Here is a 16,346-nt window from a genome sequence, read left to right as displayed (position 1 = left end):
CGGGCAGGAGCGGGGCCGGCAGGCCGGTGACCCGCCCCCGGCAGTGCGGCCGTGCCGGGGCTGCGCGGTGGCGCGGGCCGCCCATCACCGCCGGGCCGCTTGTTCCCTCCGCGCCGCCGTACGCGGCCGCTCCCGCCCCTCACGGCCCGGCCCGCCGGGGCCGCCGCCCGCCCAAGGAGCCGCTGGGCCGGCCCGGGGAGGCGGAGGGAGTCGTGGGGGCTCCATGCGGGGCGGTGGCGGCCCCAGCCCGGGCCTGCCCAGGCCGCTGGCTCCTCCCTTGGGGAAGGAGGGTGCGCCGGGGCCGCCCCCGCGGTGTGACGGGGAGCGCAGCCCGAGCGGCCGCGGGCGCCGGGCCTGAGCCGGCGGGCGTCGGCACCTCCTCCGGGGCCCGGCCCGGCCCGGCCCGCCCGCCCGCCGGCGGCCACAATGTTCTCTCTCAAGCAGCCCAAACCCACCTTCAAGTCGTACCTTCTGCCTCAGGTAACCGCCTTTTATTGCCATTACCGACCTGTCTCCCTGCCCTGCCTGCCCCGGGCCGTCCCTGTCCCCGGCCGAGGTGCCGCCTCGGGGCTGTGCCCGCAGACGCTGGGGCTGTGCCCGCTCGCCCGGGGGTGGCGAACAGCACCTGTGGGGGGGCTGCCGGGCCCCCGAGCCCTCCGTGGCACTGCGAAACAAAAGCTGCGCAGCCGGTTCGGGGTGCAGCCCCTCGGCCTCCGGGTCTCCGCCTCGCACACGGACAGAGCCCACACTGTGGTCAGGGAGCAGGTCTTCTATCGAAGTAAAGTCTTGTGTTCATTAAAATCGGCCCGTGCGAGATTATTTTGCAAAGTTGTGAATTATGCTTCAGGTGTTTGAGCTCGCTTTGCTCGCAGCGCTGGGCGGGATGAGGAGAAAGCAGCGGACGCTTCTGTGCTGTGCAGATAATCAAACTCTCACTTGTAGCCATCGTTTCACGTTTAAAACTTGACTGATGGCATAAATAAGAAAACCAAGTGTATCTATCAAGTATATATAGCGCATATAGTACTAAGTATATCGAGAACCACCAGGATTTTTTGTGTCACCTGGGTGTGCACTTGACAGAAAGTGATATTCATTTATTTTAGAGAAGGCAGGATCTCTTCTAGCAACTTATTTGACATGTTGACTGACTTTTGTTTTTTTACAATTTCTTAGTAAAAGTGAGATGTTGATTTAACACAGTTCTGGATACTCCTAGTCCTGGGAAGTGGTTATATTGCTGTCATTGTAGGAACCGTGGGCTATTTCACCAAAGGTTCCAGTCTTTTTATAGAAGATTTTTATTGTTAAGGTTTGAAACTGAATTGCAAGTAGGCATATATGTGTGTTCTGGGCCTTGGGGTTTTTTTGAAATCTTTCCTATGTTGGAAAGTTGTGCATGTTAGAAGTTAGTAGAGAGTTTTTTTGAACTTGACTGTCTATATCTGTAAAATTTGTTGTAGATCTTGAGCCACTATGGAATGTCAATAGTTTTTGTTCATCCTGTGACTTATTATAGTTTGGGTTACCCGATTTGTTAAACATGAATATTTTAAATATTTTATTATTCTTTTGATACAAATCTAAATGCACTCAAAATTGTTAAAAACTCTTGCTATGATTGGATTCTAGCTCCTTAAGATGAACTTTTTAAGTTAAAACAACTTTTTCCTCTGTACAAGCAGATCAGGCTTCTGTGTGACTGTAAAGTTCTGCGTCTTCAGTAAATTATCTTTTTTTTTTTCTTCAGGCTGACGAAAATATATCTTCAGAACCAAGGATTAAAAAACTGGAACCAGTACTTTTGCCAGGTAGGCATGAATTAGGAATTTTACAAATACCTCTGTTGGTATTGATTTTGATATATTTTAATCTTAGCATTGTTTCTTGAGGGAATATTCTGAATAGGAAAAGGTAATGATACTTGTCTCTGTAAAAAATTATTCTGACCCACCTGAAACACTAAATAAATACATAGGTAATTTTGCCTGTGTGATTCTTTACTATGTATAGAATAATGTCTTGGTTTTATTTAACATTCTTGACATCTTTTGGAAGACTACTGATAATTACACTTTCATCAGATAGTCAGATATTTACCTGTGTGCAGAACCCAGTACCAGAGCCTGTGTTAGAGTCTTCCTTTATTTTAAAGGAAAGTAGTCACAGAATTTCCAGTATGTAGGTATGATTGACTTCTGTATTGGAAAGCTTCTAATGCCATCTTTATTAATTTACTCTTATTGAATGTGCTGCTGTTAGGCAAGTTTGGAGTTTGTGTCTTCAGACCTCTACAGAATAACCGTTTTGGGGTGTGGGGGGGAAAAAGCAATGCTTTTATTATTGTTCATCATTACATATTTATAAAAATGTAGGGTATTAATGGCTTCCATATTTTAAATAAGAAATTATCTCTCGTAAATTACAGTTTGATCAATGAGGATTTCTAAAAGCCTTTTTTCAGCTATGGAAGGAACAATCTACTGTTCTTAAGGTTGCTTTCATTGCAAGTGATTATCATTTCATTTTACTGTACACCAGAGTAATAAATCTGGCTTGCAGTTTCTAAAGGTAATTTTGAGTTTAAAACAATGTCATACTACAGTTTTTTCTTAGCATTCAGAATGTATATTAAAAAATACGAATTTATACACACACTGATGTAGGTATAAACAAGGTACTCTTAAAAATTATTTCTGTCACTGCTTTGTATGGAGCTGTTGCTAAATAAGCAGTGCTAATTGACGTGTGATATGGTCCAGTGAGGTACCTTAAGCTTAAGAGGCTGAAATACTGTGGAAAAGGTTCAACTGAAAGAGTAGATAACAACTGCCTGACACTCTTCACGAAACAAAAGAATGCAGAGTTTGCTTGAGGCATAAATACCTTAAAATACATTGCTGGGATTGCTCGATATTTGAAATAGTTTTATTTTTATGCTTGCAAAACTTCTGCTTGCCACTTGGCATCTCACTGATTATGTTGCAGTTGATATTCATCCAAGGCCTTTGACTCACAAGGAAGTGACTGCATGTTCTTGTCTGAGACATTCCACAGCAAATGCAAGGCAGTATGAGAATGCTTTGCTCAAAATGTAGCACATCTTGCCTTTGCTATGGGACCTGGCCATGAGCAGTTACAGAAAGTAACTTCTCTGCTGCCACTTTTTGCAGTGTGGTTCATTTTCTCTTTGTGAGACTCCCAAGTACTCTTAAAATGGTGCTGACTGCATTTGTTTTTCTCAACTAGTTTGTATTTATTCTTTGCATCTCTTTGCATTATTTTCCTCATCTGCACTCTCTTTGAAGTCAACATTTGATGGCTTTTGGGACATTCGTAGTAAGTTGCCCCAAGTTATGTAGAAGCCGCAGTATGATGTACCACAGACTTAAAATTTCCACCTCCAAATCATTCTAAGGTATTATTTTGAATTATTTCATGATAAAATTCACTGCTCTGTATAGTCACAGAGCAGCTCTGCCAAAATCTGTTCATGAGTCTGTATGAGACTCATGTGGAGGGAGAGGGGGGTGTTAAAAATTACTTAAAATTACTTAAATGAAACTCTTCCTGTTTAAAGCACCAGCCTAAACACAATTTTTCTGCTTCTGTCATCAACTGTGCTGTAGAAAAGTGCATAAACAAGTACACATTGTACTGTTGGATAGACTGGCTTTTGGATTTGTCATAACCCAAGTTTCTGGCCAAATTCCAACTCATTTAATTATATTAAGACTTGACTTGCACTTCCTTGTAAATACAGTGTCAGTATGGCATTCCTAATATCCTGTCCTTAACAGTTGAGTGAAGTTGCTTTTGCTCTCAGGAACAGAGATAAACCTGAGTGGCTGAATGTTTCGCTTTTTAAAGTGGTGGAGTTTTTAAGTTCTTTTGGGATTAAGTTACATTAGCTCAGTCAGGTACTGGCTTTAGTAATCTTCAAAACCTGTGAATGGTTTTATTAAGCTTTTGATTCCTAAAACATAGTGACTCTGAGGGAGTGGCTTGCTTGCTAATTCCAAAGGAGCTAAATATCCTGCTGTCTAACTTGTATTTCTGTGCAGTGGAGGTTAGGACAAGGAGTTACAGGCTAGGAAATATCTGGTTACAAAATGAAGTGGTTTTTACTAAAAAAAAATTTAAAATTAATTGGAATCAACTTCCGACATGTAGAGTTTGTTTTAAAAGTTTTCTCTGGGGCCCAGAGCCCACATTTCATCAGAATTTGGAACAAAAGCCTGTATTCTTATGGAACTGAGTGCCCCGAGGAGGGTGGTTTATTGGGAAAAGGAACAAGTATCATTTAAAAACAAGTAAAAACCTTGCTTGTAAGTGGCAACACTAATACTGCAGTAAGGAAAAGCAAGTAATTTTATAGAATTGGTGTAATTTCCTTCCAAAACACATTATACAGGTTTGAGATGGAGTTATAAAGATGTTTTCTTTTTCTTTCTGCAGCTCTGTTTCCTAGTGTTAGGTCTGTGAGTGAGAGTTTCTGCAGAGTTAGTTAAGAGTTGGCCTCTGTAACAGTTTCACTTTTTTCCCCTTTGTTTGCATTGCTGGTTTTATAAGCATGTCAAAGAGGAAAATTACAGAAATAGCAGGTATTCTACCAGTCAGTCTGGTGAAGTGCCTTACCTGGCTGGTAGGAAATTAGTCTGTGTACCTTAGGGGAGTGTGGAGCTCAAGCTGTTAAACCTGGAGGTGTGTTTTGTTCTGGTGATCAACTGTAGCCTGTTTTCACTAACTATGTCTGTACCATTTCAAGTCATCAACTCGAGCATTCAAAAAACCTGTCCAGCATAAGTGGACTGTGAATGCAGAGTGTGTCTCCATGATGTGAATGGCAAAGCAGTGTGCAATACACGGACCAGTCCGGTGTCTGTATTGGAACCAGTGCCACACTGTGGTTTAGGCAAGACCAGGCAAAGAGATCCTCCCTGTTGCTCACACAGGGCATTCTGCAGGAGATTATGTAACCAGTGGAGCATCTGATTGAGTGTGAGGAGAGGATCGTTCCTCCCGAATCTCAATGTCCGCTTGAATTAGTTAAATTGTTGCTCAGTATGCTAATTTGCTAGTAGATTAAGATAGTAGTTGTTACCTGTAAGTTTTTATGAAAAGGCTAGAAATGGTTATAAAATTATAGACTAAACTGAATTAGAACAGTAGTTTTTATCTTTCAGGCTTGCTCATGTTAAAGCAAGTTAAAGGGGTAGTGGTGGTGAGGTGCTGCTGAAAGCAGTTTTGCACAGGCTGTTGTGTCTGCCCCGTTTCATGGTCGCATGGCAGAAGTGAAACTCAGAGCCGTCACCGGTGTGTGCTCACAGCCGCGGTGGGTGACCAGCAGGTCACAAGTGCGGCTGGGCGGGGGCAAATGTCACCTCTCGCTGCCGGTGGCCGCGGAGGCACCGAGGGAGAGGGGAGCAGGGCAAGCACCACTCCCAGCTCCTCCCTCTGCCCTCCCTGCAGAATATGGCATGGGGATCTTCCTCTTGCAGGAACCTAATGTGGACACCCAAGTGAGGAGTCACAGGACATCACAGAGACAGTGCTACCATGTTCAATTCCTCTTGGCTGGATTTGTCTTACTTGAATTTATGCCGTTGCTTTCTATAGCCATATAAACGTTTATCACACACAGCTTCACATGGTAACAAGTTCAGAACTTTAATTAAATGCTATTACAAACTCCTTTTATTTGTTTTTTCTGAATTTACCACCATCCAGTTCCTTTGGATAAATCCTAATTCTTGTAGGACACAGCAAACATTAAGTCATATTCCTCCATTTCATGCAAGTTGTGATTTTCAGACATTTGTTATATGGCCACTTTGTTTTGCTTCCCTTTAGCTTAATTGTCTTAGTTGGTCCTACAAAGGAAGCTTCCCGTATCTGTAATCATTTTTTGATTAACTCTGAACATTTTCTGGTTGTGCTGAGCTCCTGTTTTGTGCTGAGCTGGAATTACGTATATGTTCGAAATCCTTGCTATTGGATATATTCATCTTTTATTTAATAATGCTAATCAGCTTTGCCACCTGCGTTTTTATTTTTGTTGGCTTTTTTGTATATATGTGCCTTTAGAAAGGCAAATGACTGGAGAAATTTGATTGTGGGAGGGTTTTAAGACTCTCATGGAAAGTTTTAATCTTTTAGAAGAGTCTGATTCTCTCACAAGTTAGCTCCCAGCTTTTTGGTTTTTTCTGCTTTCTGCAATTCCTTAGTACATTGAGTCATGTGTTCCAGAGCAGCTGCAACACATCATGTGATAGGAGAGGGAAATACACTGTTCAGTGAGACACCCTTGTGCATTAGTGCCCCAGGTACGTTCTTTTCTCACTGCTTTGGACCCCTGCACCTCTACCTTGGCATTTTCGTTTGGTCTGTGGTGTCCCAGAGCTGGAGAGCAGAGGCCGCGCTGTGCAGTGAGTGCTCGGTGCCAGCTCGGGCCGGAGGCTGGGCGGGGATTGTGTGAGCCGGGGACCAGGTTAATGAGTAACCCCCGACATCTGTCGGGTCTGCCCTGCTTCGCTGTTAGGAATCATTTTGTCTTAATGCCTCAAAGGGAAAACTGAGATTGTTTAGTTTGGTACAAGTGATGTGCTTTCACTGTCGGTTCCTTTTCCTGTGGATATATCTGGAATGAGTTGTTGATATTCAGGAAGGTATTGCCTGATCTGTTGAGGATGTGCATGTGTTGCTGGTGAGTAGCGACAGACTCTCAGCGCTGATAGCACCTGAACAGAACTTGCATGAAGGCAGCTCCTCACTGTTCCGAAGCACTCTGACCTGTTGATTCTCATTTCCAGTGTTGTGGAGTGCTCTCCAAGGCTCACTCCCTCCTTGTGCAGCTGAGTAAGACATCATATTGCAGGGTTAGGGTTTTTTCCCTGCATCAAGTTTCTTATTTGAAACTGAAATGTTACTGGGAAAATTAATTTGTTTGTTTTTAGAATTAATAGGTGATATTGAAAAAAGAAGCAAAAAAAGCTTTGCAGCTGCAGCTTGTTTTCAGGAATCAGTGTCATACAAGAGCATGAAATTATTTTCAACATTTAAGAATGGCCAGATTAGAAGATCAGAATGGTAATTTGGAAAATAATGCAATTCCCTAAAGCTTTTTTAAAGTAGATGTTTTAATTTTTTTTGATGTCTACACAAAGATCACCAAAAATTTTATATAAGTTATGAGAGCTTCAAATTCTAGATTTCAAATCTGAAAGAACAGGTTTCTGCAAACTAGTTTTTCATACTGCAAGAAGTTTAAAAATGAACCAAACATTTGACTTAGAATAAGAAGTCATTTACAGTAAGTATATAGTAAGTACTCTTTTCTGTTACAGTTTTTTTGGCTCAAAATAAATTTTCAGGCGTGGTTTGGGTTCAGTTAACTGCTTGTTTTGTGTTTGAGTTTGATTTTTTTAAGGACAACTTAAGTACTGTGGCACAACATAAGTACTACCAAGGCAGTCTGCATGCAGAATCTAAGTACCAGATACAATCTTAGAAGTAGATTTTACTGGATAGAGTAATTTTGTCCTGCCTTTTCTTATGAAATGCATTTCTCAAAGCTTCTGACTAGTAATATATTTTAAGTATTTGTAAACATCTGCAAAAATAATTTCCTATGTGCAACAGATTAGCCATCGGCCAATATGGGAATAATTCCTTGAAGAAGGATGACCCTGTTTTAAAATTAAGTATTTTAATGTTTTTACATGTGCATTTTGCAGAGAAGTTGCAAAGTAATTGGTTGCTGCCCACTCTGCCCCACTTACGTTTAATGTTACAAGCCATTAAAATCCAGTAAGGGGATAGTGTAGATTCTGAATTGTCATCTGCCCAAGATACTGGGGGTTTTGTCTCTTGGCAATTATACTTTCTTCCAATGAAGCAAGTCTTCAGTGAACTGAAGATTCCAAACTACTTTCTAAACATATGTTTCTGTATTAATTTATTAAGCCAAACCTATATCATTTAACGTAGACGCAATAGTACATTACAAGTTCAGCATCTGCAACTTGTATTGGTAACATAGTTATAAAATAACAAGCTGAAAACTTCAGTCTTCTCAAATTGTTACTGATTATATTGTTTAGGCAAAGTCAGGGTTTGGGAATCTGTAGTTTATGTAGCCAGACTTAAAAATATGCAAAACACCAAACACACTCCCTCCTCACTGGCTTGTCTGTTGCTCACTTTACAGAACTCTGACCAAGTCATTGCTAAAACTCTTACTGGAGAGGTTCTGGTGGTAGGGTTTATTTTAATTTGGCCCCATACATACAGATGCCAAGAGGGGCTGTTTATTATTCTATTTTTCTCGCCACAGGTGTGTGTTCTTATTAACTACTTGGTGCTGACACTTTTTTGTGCAACCAAAGCCCGATCAGAGCTAATTCAGATGAAATCCAAACTGACAAAAAAGGAAGAAAAAATCCATTTTCGACTGGATCAGTTCTCTGATGTGACTAACAAAGTTTGTCACAAGTGGCAGTGCCAGCATAAGGCTTGAGGTGGAAGTGAATGTTGAATATGGAACTGTTTCTATTTTAGGGGTAATACAAGTTCCTGGATTAAAGCAACTCTGTAAGCAGTTTTTAGTTTTCTGCAATACTTTGTTTTCGATCAGTTTGATAATAAGAGCTTTGCTCCTGATGGATGTTCCCTTCTTGCCATCTGAACTCCTGTTGTTTGTTTCCTACTGTACATTCTTGTGTCTTTCACTGCTGTTCTGAGATGTGGGGAAAACTTTTATGGAGCATCCCATCCTAGTTCAGAAAAGCAATTATCTTCTCAGGTCCCAGCTGTGGGCTTTTTTTTTTGCTTTTTTTTTTTTGCCTTTTTTCCCCCTTTTTTCTCTTTTTTTCTTTTTTCTTTTTCTTTTTCTTTTTCTTTTAATTTTTTCTTTTTTTTCCCTTTTTTTTCCACAATGTTCATAAAGATTAGCCATTATTGGACAATACTGATTTTAGTCTTGTGCTTGTGCATGGGAAACACAGAGATGGTCTTTGAAGACTTACCAGGAAGCCTTTATTTTTTTGCTACATTTTCCCTTACTGAGCATTTAAAAAATTTATCTAAGCTCTTTTCTCTTTTTCAGCACATTAGAGAAAGTGTAAAATATTCATATATGATATTTTAACAACAATTCTCTAATAAGACTGGCCAAGCAAGCTCTTTTGGTATTGTGCATTTATAACACACCACTCTCCAAGCAGTGGTCAGAGTTGTTCTTTGGTAGAAACCTCAGGTTCTCCTATTAAAAATTAATGCAAATTGTTTTTTGTTCCCCAATAATCAAAGAATTGAGCTGTCCTTTTGGAACAACCTTGTAAGAGCTCATGAAAATTAGAAAATAGATGAAAGACAATTATTTCATGAGCTTACAAGTACTTTTTCTTCTTAAGTTCGGAAGTGTCTGAGCACACTGAACAGAAGATTCATTTAGAAGTGGATTAGAGACATTTACATCTAAATGCTTGGCGCATACTAATACACTCATACAATTTTGGTATTCTCTCCACAAGAGAGCAGATAAATGGATAAAAGTGTTGTAGATTTCAGTTACTTATTAATGAAGTTTTTATTGGAAATTCTTACTCGGGAATTTCTGAAAGTTAATTATTTGCCAAATATTTTACAAGCAAACTCATTATTGTGCATTCTTAGTGGTTAAATGGCTACTACTTGAATTAACTTCAGCTTTTCTATTGTGAACTTCTAAAACTATCTTTCTGAATTAACTTCAGCTTTTCTATTGTGAACTTCTAAAACTATCTTTCTGAATTAACTTCAGCTTTTCTATTGTGAACTTCTAAAACTATCTTTCACATAAGCTGGTTTCCTCTTGTCTTACTTGGGTATAATCACTATCAGCATTATAAATGGGAAGTAGGAGTTCAGTTTCCTAAGTGTATTCAGGTGCTAGTTTTTTATGGATTTAGGTAGAAATTGTAGGACTGCATAAAGTACTTAATGACCTTTATTGTCCTTGTCTGTTAGGCATGAAACACATCCATAGAGCTTCCATGCTCACTAAAGAAAGTTTATACTGATAAATCTGTTCTTGTGCTTCTAGTACAGCATTGGGAAAGTCCCTTTAGCAACATGTGGGTATGATACCTGCAAACTTTTTGAGCTTGTAGGATTTGCATTATTAATTTATGGAGTATGATTTCAGCCATTCATTGCCTCTAGCAAGTATCAGGTTTTTAACGTGATAAAAATACTGCCTGTTAGCATTATGAGATGTGTATGCTGATATGACATGTGCCATGCTCCATCTCTCTGTATATGTACTGATCTGTGTATGTGTCTGTGTATATAAAATACAGCATAAATATTGCCTTGTGAACTGCTCGGTTCCTTTAATTGTGCAGCATTGCTGTGTTCAGTCAGTATTGTCAGAGTTGTTGAAAACTGCTCAGTCTCTATCACCTCATGCATTAATAAGGTTGTGGTCCTTGATGCTACTCAAATTAGCCTTCTTCCCTGAAAAGTTACAAATTGCTACCTTTGTAAGATAAACAAAAAAAATTAAACTTGATCCTGTGAGGCAGGGCACCAAAAGTTACAAAAATATTGTAGTGAAAATGGTGTAGAACATCCTTTATTTTAAGATGTAGTGATTAGGGATTGTGTTTTCAAATTTTGAGGAACTAAATTGTCAGAAAGCCTGGCCCACAGTGGTGTGGCTGCAGGCTGGGGGAGAAGACAGCTGTACTATCCAGTGATCCCTCCGGCTGATCCTTGTGCCTCCTTCCCAGCTCCCACATGTTCTCAGGCTCTGCTGTCTGGTTTTTATTTGGATTGTAGTGGGTTATGTATTATGGTGGATTAGATACATACCATGAATTCTCTTAACATCCAAAATATGAACCAGTCAGATTGCACGTGCTTTTGGTTCTGAAATTAAACAGTTTTTGAGGCTGTATGTTAAATGGAGGGTGTATTAGCTAGATGGATCCTTCAGTATCTCCTGTTATTTTTGTGATTCCTGAATTCAATGTAGAAATATTTTTATTAAACCCGATTCGGCTTTATATGTAAGGGTGGCAACCTGTAATTTTTCTTCTGGTTTCCTGTCAAAGTTTAAACAAACTGCTCTTGTCTCCTGAGATCATTCTTTGACTCTTGGAGTCACATGGAAGTGTTGACTGCTGTTCCATGTCTGGAACAGCTTGTGACTGTTTACTGGAAAAAAGCAGCAGCTACATTGTAGAAATGTGCAGTGTAATATCTCTGAATAGCTCTGTTGTTGTCTTGTATAGAGAAATCACCTACTCAACTACAAATACAAGAAGGGTTCATTGTGCAAGTCTTGCACTTACTACTCACATGGTTTATCTACTTCCCTAAATTTTCATTTTGAAAGGTTTGCTCCTTTTTATATTGCTCATTATAGATGTCCAAATGAGGGATAAAAGATGGGTCATGTAAAATTCCAAACCTGCATCTCAAAAAAAAAAAAAATTCTCAATTTCTAGAGCTGTTTGGAAACTGCATCTGTTAAATTTGCAAACTTTCTCATGCTTCGGCTGAATCTGGTGTGCATGCATTCTCTGTCCTCCCATACCGTAATCCTCGGGTTCAAAATGGACAGTTCTGTGTTAGGGCTGTAAACCTGAGAGCAGAAGATAAGCTAGGCCAGAAAATCCAGAATGTGTTTGTGTTGGATGAAATGAAATTAAATGCAGCTGCACTAAAATAGGATTAGAATTAACATGTTGCAGTGTAGCCACACAATTATGAGGAATGGAGGAGGGAAGCAGAAAGGACTGGCTTTAGAAAGAGAATGATGGCACGTTTTAAACTGTAGTAAATTCAAATTGAAGATGTGTGCATGTATCTCATTACTGTTTTGTTGTATCAAAGTCATGAAGTACTGAAATAGTTTGGCAATAGTAATTTGCTTTTAGCAAGTGTCTCTGGTGTCATAGTAAAAAATATTATACTTGGTAACAGATAAGTGAATGTTACCAAAAAAAAACCTATGGAAGTTGCATCATTTCATGATGTATTTAGCTCTCCATATATTTTTATTAGAAATGCAGTGATACACTAGCAATACAGAGAGAGGGAGGAATGAAAATTACTTAGAACTCAGTTTGTGAGGAGGTTGTTTTTCTTCATACACAGAATGTGACTTAGAACTTCACGTTGAATAGTTGAAAACACCAACTCTCAGGAGAAATTGCTTCAATAAATGGTTTGGGCTTTTGCAGTTATTTAAGTAAATAGATTATTTGAAGAAATGCTGGGCATTAAGAAGTTTCAGGCCAGACACTGCTAAGTATTGAAGCATTTTCATTACAGTGTTTAACAGAAGTAGGGCTTGTCATTCTCATGTACCCCATTATAAAACATTGTTTTCAGTTGCTGTGGACTTGGATGAACTTTTAACTGTTTGTACGGAAGCTGTCAGAATCAGATTTTTTGTTTTCCTATTCAAAAGCTTATTTAAGCACAGTTTAGCAGTGTTTGAGGAAAGACTTCAAAGCTCCAGCAGATCTGTTTATAGACATTTTCACAGTTCCTGCCACTTCTGGCATTGATTATTCATGTATATGATAACACAGGTCAATGAAACTTGTCTCCTAAGATCTCCAAACAGTGCCAGAATACAGCTCATAATTCTGGGAGCTCAAGGCTACAGACTTAGACCAAGACATTTTTGTAGCTGAGCAACTGAGACAAAAGCAGAGACGCTGCTGCTGCTCTTAGTGGCAGATCCCTGATCATTTTAGGGGCAAGAGATCCAGTAGGACTAGTAGGACAGCTGGGTTAAATAGCTCAGGATGAGGAGCATGTGCAGGGACTGGGCCTCAAGACAGCAAAAGGTGCATTTCTCTCAAGTGTCTGGAGTGCTAAAGGCAGTCCTTTTAAGGTATGGTTACTTGGCTGCAGTGGTGACCACTCGAGGAAAATACCTGCTCCACATCAGGAGATAAATGGGAAATTTATTCCAGGCTCTGGTCATACTCCTTGGACACACAGTAACTGATTTCTGCCACTACGGCTGCCCAAAGCGCTGCTGTTTCCATGCAAAGCAGGACTGTGAGATGGCATTTCAGGCAACTGGGACTAAACGTGCCAACCTATAATGAGCAAATTAGGCTTTAGCAATCTTTAGTCCTTAGTTTCTTCTAAACAAAATCTCAGAGCCAATATGAAATTACACTTTTCTTGGAACACAGTTGTACTCCGACGCTATTTATGGTAGACAACAGCAGCAGACGTGGTTGATCTGATGACAGAAGTGAAAGCCCTGTACAGGAGTAAAAGAATTACCAAGGTAGATTCCTGAAGGAAGAGTTACTGTTTAGCTTTCAGAAATCTTGGCTGTGAAACTGAAAAGTATCATTTTGTGTAGTGATTTACCTTTTCTATTTAAATGGTCCTCAGTCTCATTTACCTATATCCTTATGTCAGACCAATTAGCATAATTTATTTTTTTTCTTCATTTGGATCTTCTGTTTTATGAAAGAGACCAAGAAAATGTCACCTTCATTAGACAGTCACAGTAAAAACTTTGAAATGTGTTTGTGTTCTGGTTTTTGTTTTTTGAAATCACCTGAAAATGCCCTTATACATGCAAAGTGTAATGTGGCCTGATTATTCTGAATTCAGGAAGTTCATTAAACTCTCAGAAGTACTTAACAATAGCCAGCTAATTTCAGTTTTTAAAATAAATATTAGGTGAAGTACAGGAATGTATGCTTGTTTAAAGAACAGTGTTGTTCAAACCAATGAATTTTTAATAGTGGAGAATTGCAGATCTTGATCTCTGGATCTAAGGGAAGTGGTGTGTGGTTTTTTTGGGCTTGAGTGTGGATTGGTTTCTTTTGGGTTTTATTGTTGTGGGGTTTGTTTTGGTTTTAAGTTGATTGGTTGTTTCTGTTGGTTTTGATTTTTGTTTTATCTTAACTACTGCCCAATATTGTCCATTTTGGAATGTTTGGATACTTTCCTCTTTTCCCTGGAGTGGTGTTAGTTGAACTCCATGTTTACCCAGAAGAGGTGGATAACTTGAAACAGGTAAAGAGTTAGGGGTTCCTTGGTTCTACAGACTTAGAATTGTTGTACCTACAAGATTATACAGGCTTCCCTTTTCCCCTCCCCTTTTTCTGTTTTAGGTGAAATTGTGGTGAACGAAGTAAATTTTGTAAGAAAGTGCATTGCAACAGACACAAGCCAGTATGACCTGTGGGGCAAGTTGGTTTGCACTAACTTCAAGATTTCCTTTATTACGGATGACCCGATGCCACTGCAGGTTGGTTATTGCTCACATGGGTGCATCATGACAATGAATGGGATAAGTGAAATTATTCACACTGTGTTTCTGTCTCATATCTGATATAAATGGATGCCTTCTAAGAAGGCTACAGGATGAGGTTCCACTGTCCTGTTCTGAATGTGTTGCTATTCCATCCCTTCATTGAGAGTATCAGAATGGAGCAGTTTTGTACAGAAGTATATCCAGCTCCATTTACCTCTGTGTATGGAGGCTTCCCCGGGAAGTGGTTTTACAAAAGGCAGAGCAGGAATTACACACAGATACATTTCTTCTCGAAGGAGCTGTTTGCAAATATTCCTTAGGCTAGACAAGCGTCAGATCAGCAAAGCTTTTAATGTGGTGGTGATTTATTGGTGTTACTGATGGAGGACAAAGTAACCATGAAATGAGTTTTCATTGTAGATGAAGCAACGAGAAAAGGGAGAAGAACTCTTTTGTCTTTGTCAAAGCAGAACTCATGACATTCAAAACCATGATCGGTTTTTGGACAGCACAGCACACAACACTGTTTGGAAATCCAAGTAGTGAGCTGTATGTTATTTTCAGTAGAGTTTGCACTTCTATTTGGGGCTTTTAACAGAAATGTTCCATTAACTAAGGATATGTAAAGCTCTGAAAGTAGATAGATGCTTATTCAGTAATGGTTAGGAAGTTTGACCAAAGCTACTTCAAAAAGTTAATTTTTGACATGAAGTAGTTGTCAAAACTTGTCCCTGAAAGTAGAATTAATATTTTTGTCTTTCTATGCTTACAAAAGTAATAATTGGAGATTTCTTATATTCCATATATATATTTTATACTTCAAATTGTATTGAATTTCTAACAGTAATTTTTTATACTAATTCAGTAAATTCAGTGCAAATAGGGAGGTTATTTTGCATATTCCACTGGGGTTTCTAAACTGTTTGGTGTGCAGTTCAGCAGTACAAAAGAGCTGTTTCCACAGCCTCTAATTACCTGTGAATAGGCAAGGGTGGTACCTGTCAGAAAAGCCTAGGCATGCCTGATTTTTATCGTAGTTTTTTCAAAGTCGTGCTGTACATCTGGTTGCAAACTGCAGAATTGCAATTAATGGCTGTGAGCTCATGTGTTTCAGAAATTCCATTATAAAAACCTCCTCCTTGGTGAACATGATGTCCCACTCACATGCATTGAGCAGATTGTCACAGGTACGTCAAAAATAGTTAAGTATGATGACAGGCTTTGTTCTTATTCAGTACAAAACTGTTAACTGCCTGTTAAGTTCTGCAGAATTGTTGGTACTTGAGGTTTTATGTCATTAGTCTTCCCTGATTTGAAGTATTTGGTTTATTTAAAATTAGAATAAAATCCTTAAATGCTGAATAAATCTTGAGGTGCCAGAAGACTTACTTATTTGGGTCTTTGTATTATTGGCTTTAAATTTATAACTACCATACTGAATCAACAGGTGTTTTAGGAGAGACACCTGTTAATAGCAGTACAAAATTTTGTTAGCAACATTTTTACAATGAATCATCTGAATCTCTGCCACTGAAATACCAAAAGCACATAGCTTAGACAGTTAGATATAGCTAGGATTTCTGACAAGAGAAATGCTGTAGTTTTCAATCCTCTAATTCTTAGCAAGTTAATAGCTGGTGATCCTCAAAAATCTGTAAATGGCAATTGACATCTTAATCTGAAGACACAAAATACTTCTTGTGGAGAACCAAGTTTTGATTTGTTGGATTCTTTAGGCTAACCTATTTGTTAAGAATGTTTTTCATCTTGTAATTGTAAAGTTTCGTAAAAGTGATAATTTTTCAAGTTTTGTTTATGGCATGGGCTGTTAAACACTTGGTTTTCTGACTGTAGCTAATCTAAATTATTGGTTATAAGTTTTCAATGCCCAAAATTGGTTGTGATCCCTGTGAAAAGATTAATGTGTATCTGAGGAAGAACATGATGAAGAAATGCTATTTTTTAAAAACAAAGAGGTGCTATTGACCTATTATATTGTCTTGCACTGGCCCACATTTGTTGCCCCTTTTCTAAAACATGAGGTTCACCCTAAATTTAGTGA

At 39.3% G+C, this 16,346-nt stretch overlaps 1 protein-coding gene across 5 annotated transcripts in view; it reads left to right on the top strand.

Annotated features, from left to right (window-relative positions):
- Positions 1-16,346, top strand: part of MTMR10 (myotubularin related protein 10) — a 42,347-nt gene that overhangs the window by 5,299 nt on the left and 20,702 nt on the right. The window contains exons 1-4 of one of the 5 annotated variants that reach the window (XM_039557346.1): positions 370-480; positions 1,751-1,811; positions 14,142-14,278; positions 15,399-15,471. In XM_039557346.1, the coding sequence (XP_039413280.1) occupies positions 427-480; positions 1,751-1,811; positions 14,142-14,278; positions 15,399-15,471 (325 nt within the window). In that variant the 5' untranslated portion in view covers positions 370-426. Of the gene's footprint in view, positions 1-369; positions 481-1,750; positions 1,812-6,223; positions 6,327-6,604; positions 6,707-13,990; positions 14,044-14,141; positions 14,279-15,398; positions 15,472-16,346 lie in introns of those variants that run through there. The other 4 variants (XM_019280783.3, XM_019280784.2, XM_039557347.1 and 1 more) reach the window with 4 other exon arrangements.

Source organism: Corvus cornix, chromosome 10 (genome assembly GCF_000738735.6).
Source record: "Corvus cornix cornix isolate S_Up_H32 chromosome 10, ASM73873v5, whole genome shotgun sequence".
In the NCBI taxonomy this organism is placed as follows: domain Eukaryota; kingdom Metazoa; phylum Chordata; class Aves; order Passeriformes; family Corvidae; genus Corvus; species Corvus cornix.
The sequence above is the reverse complement of the archived record's forward strand: the minus strand, read 5'-3'. Positions and strand labels throughout refer to the sequence as shown.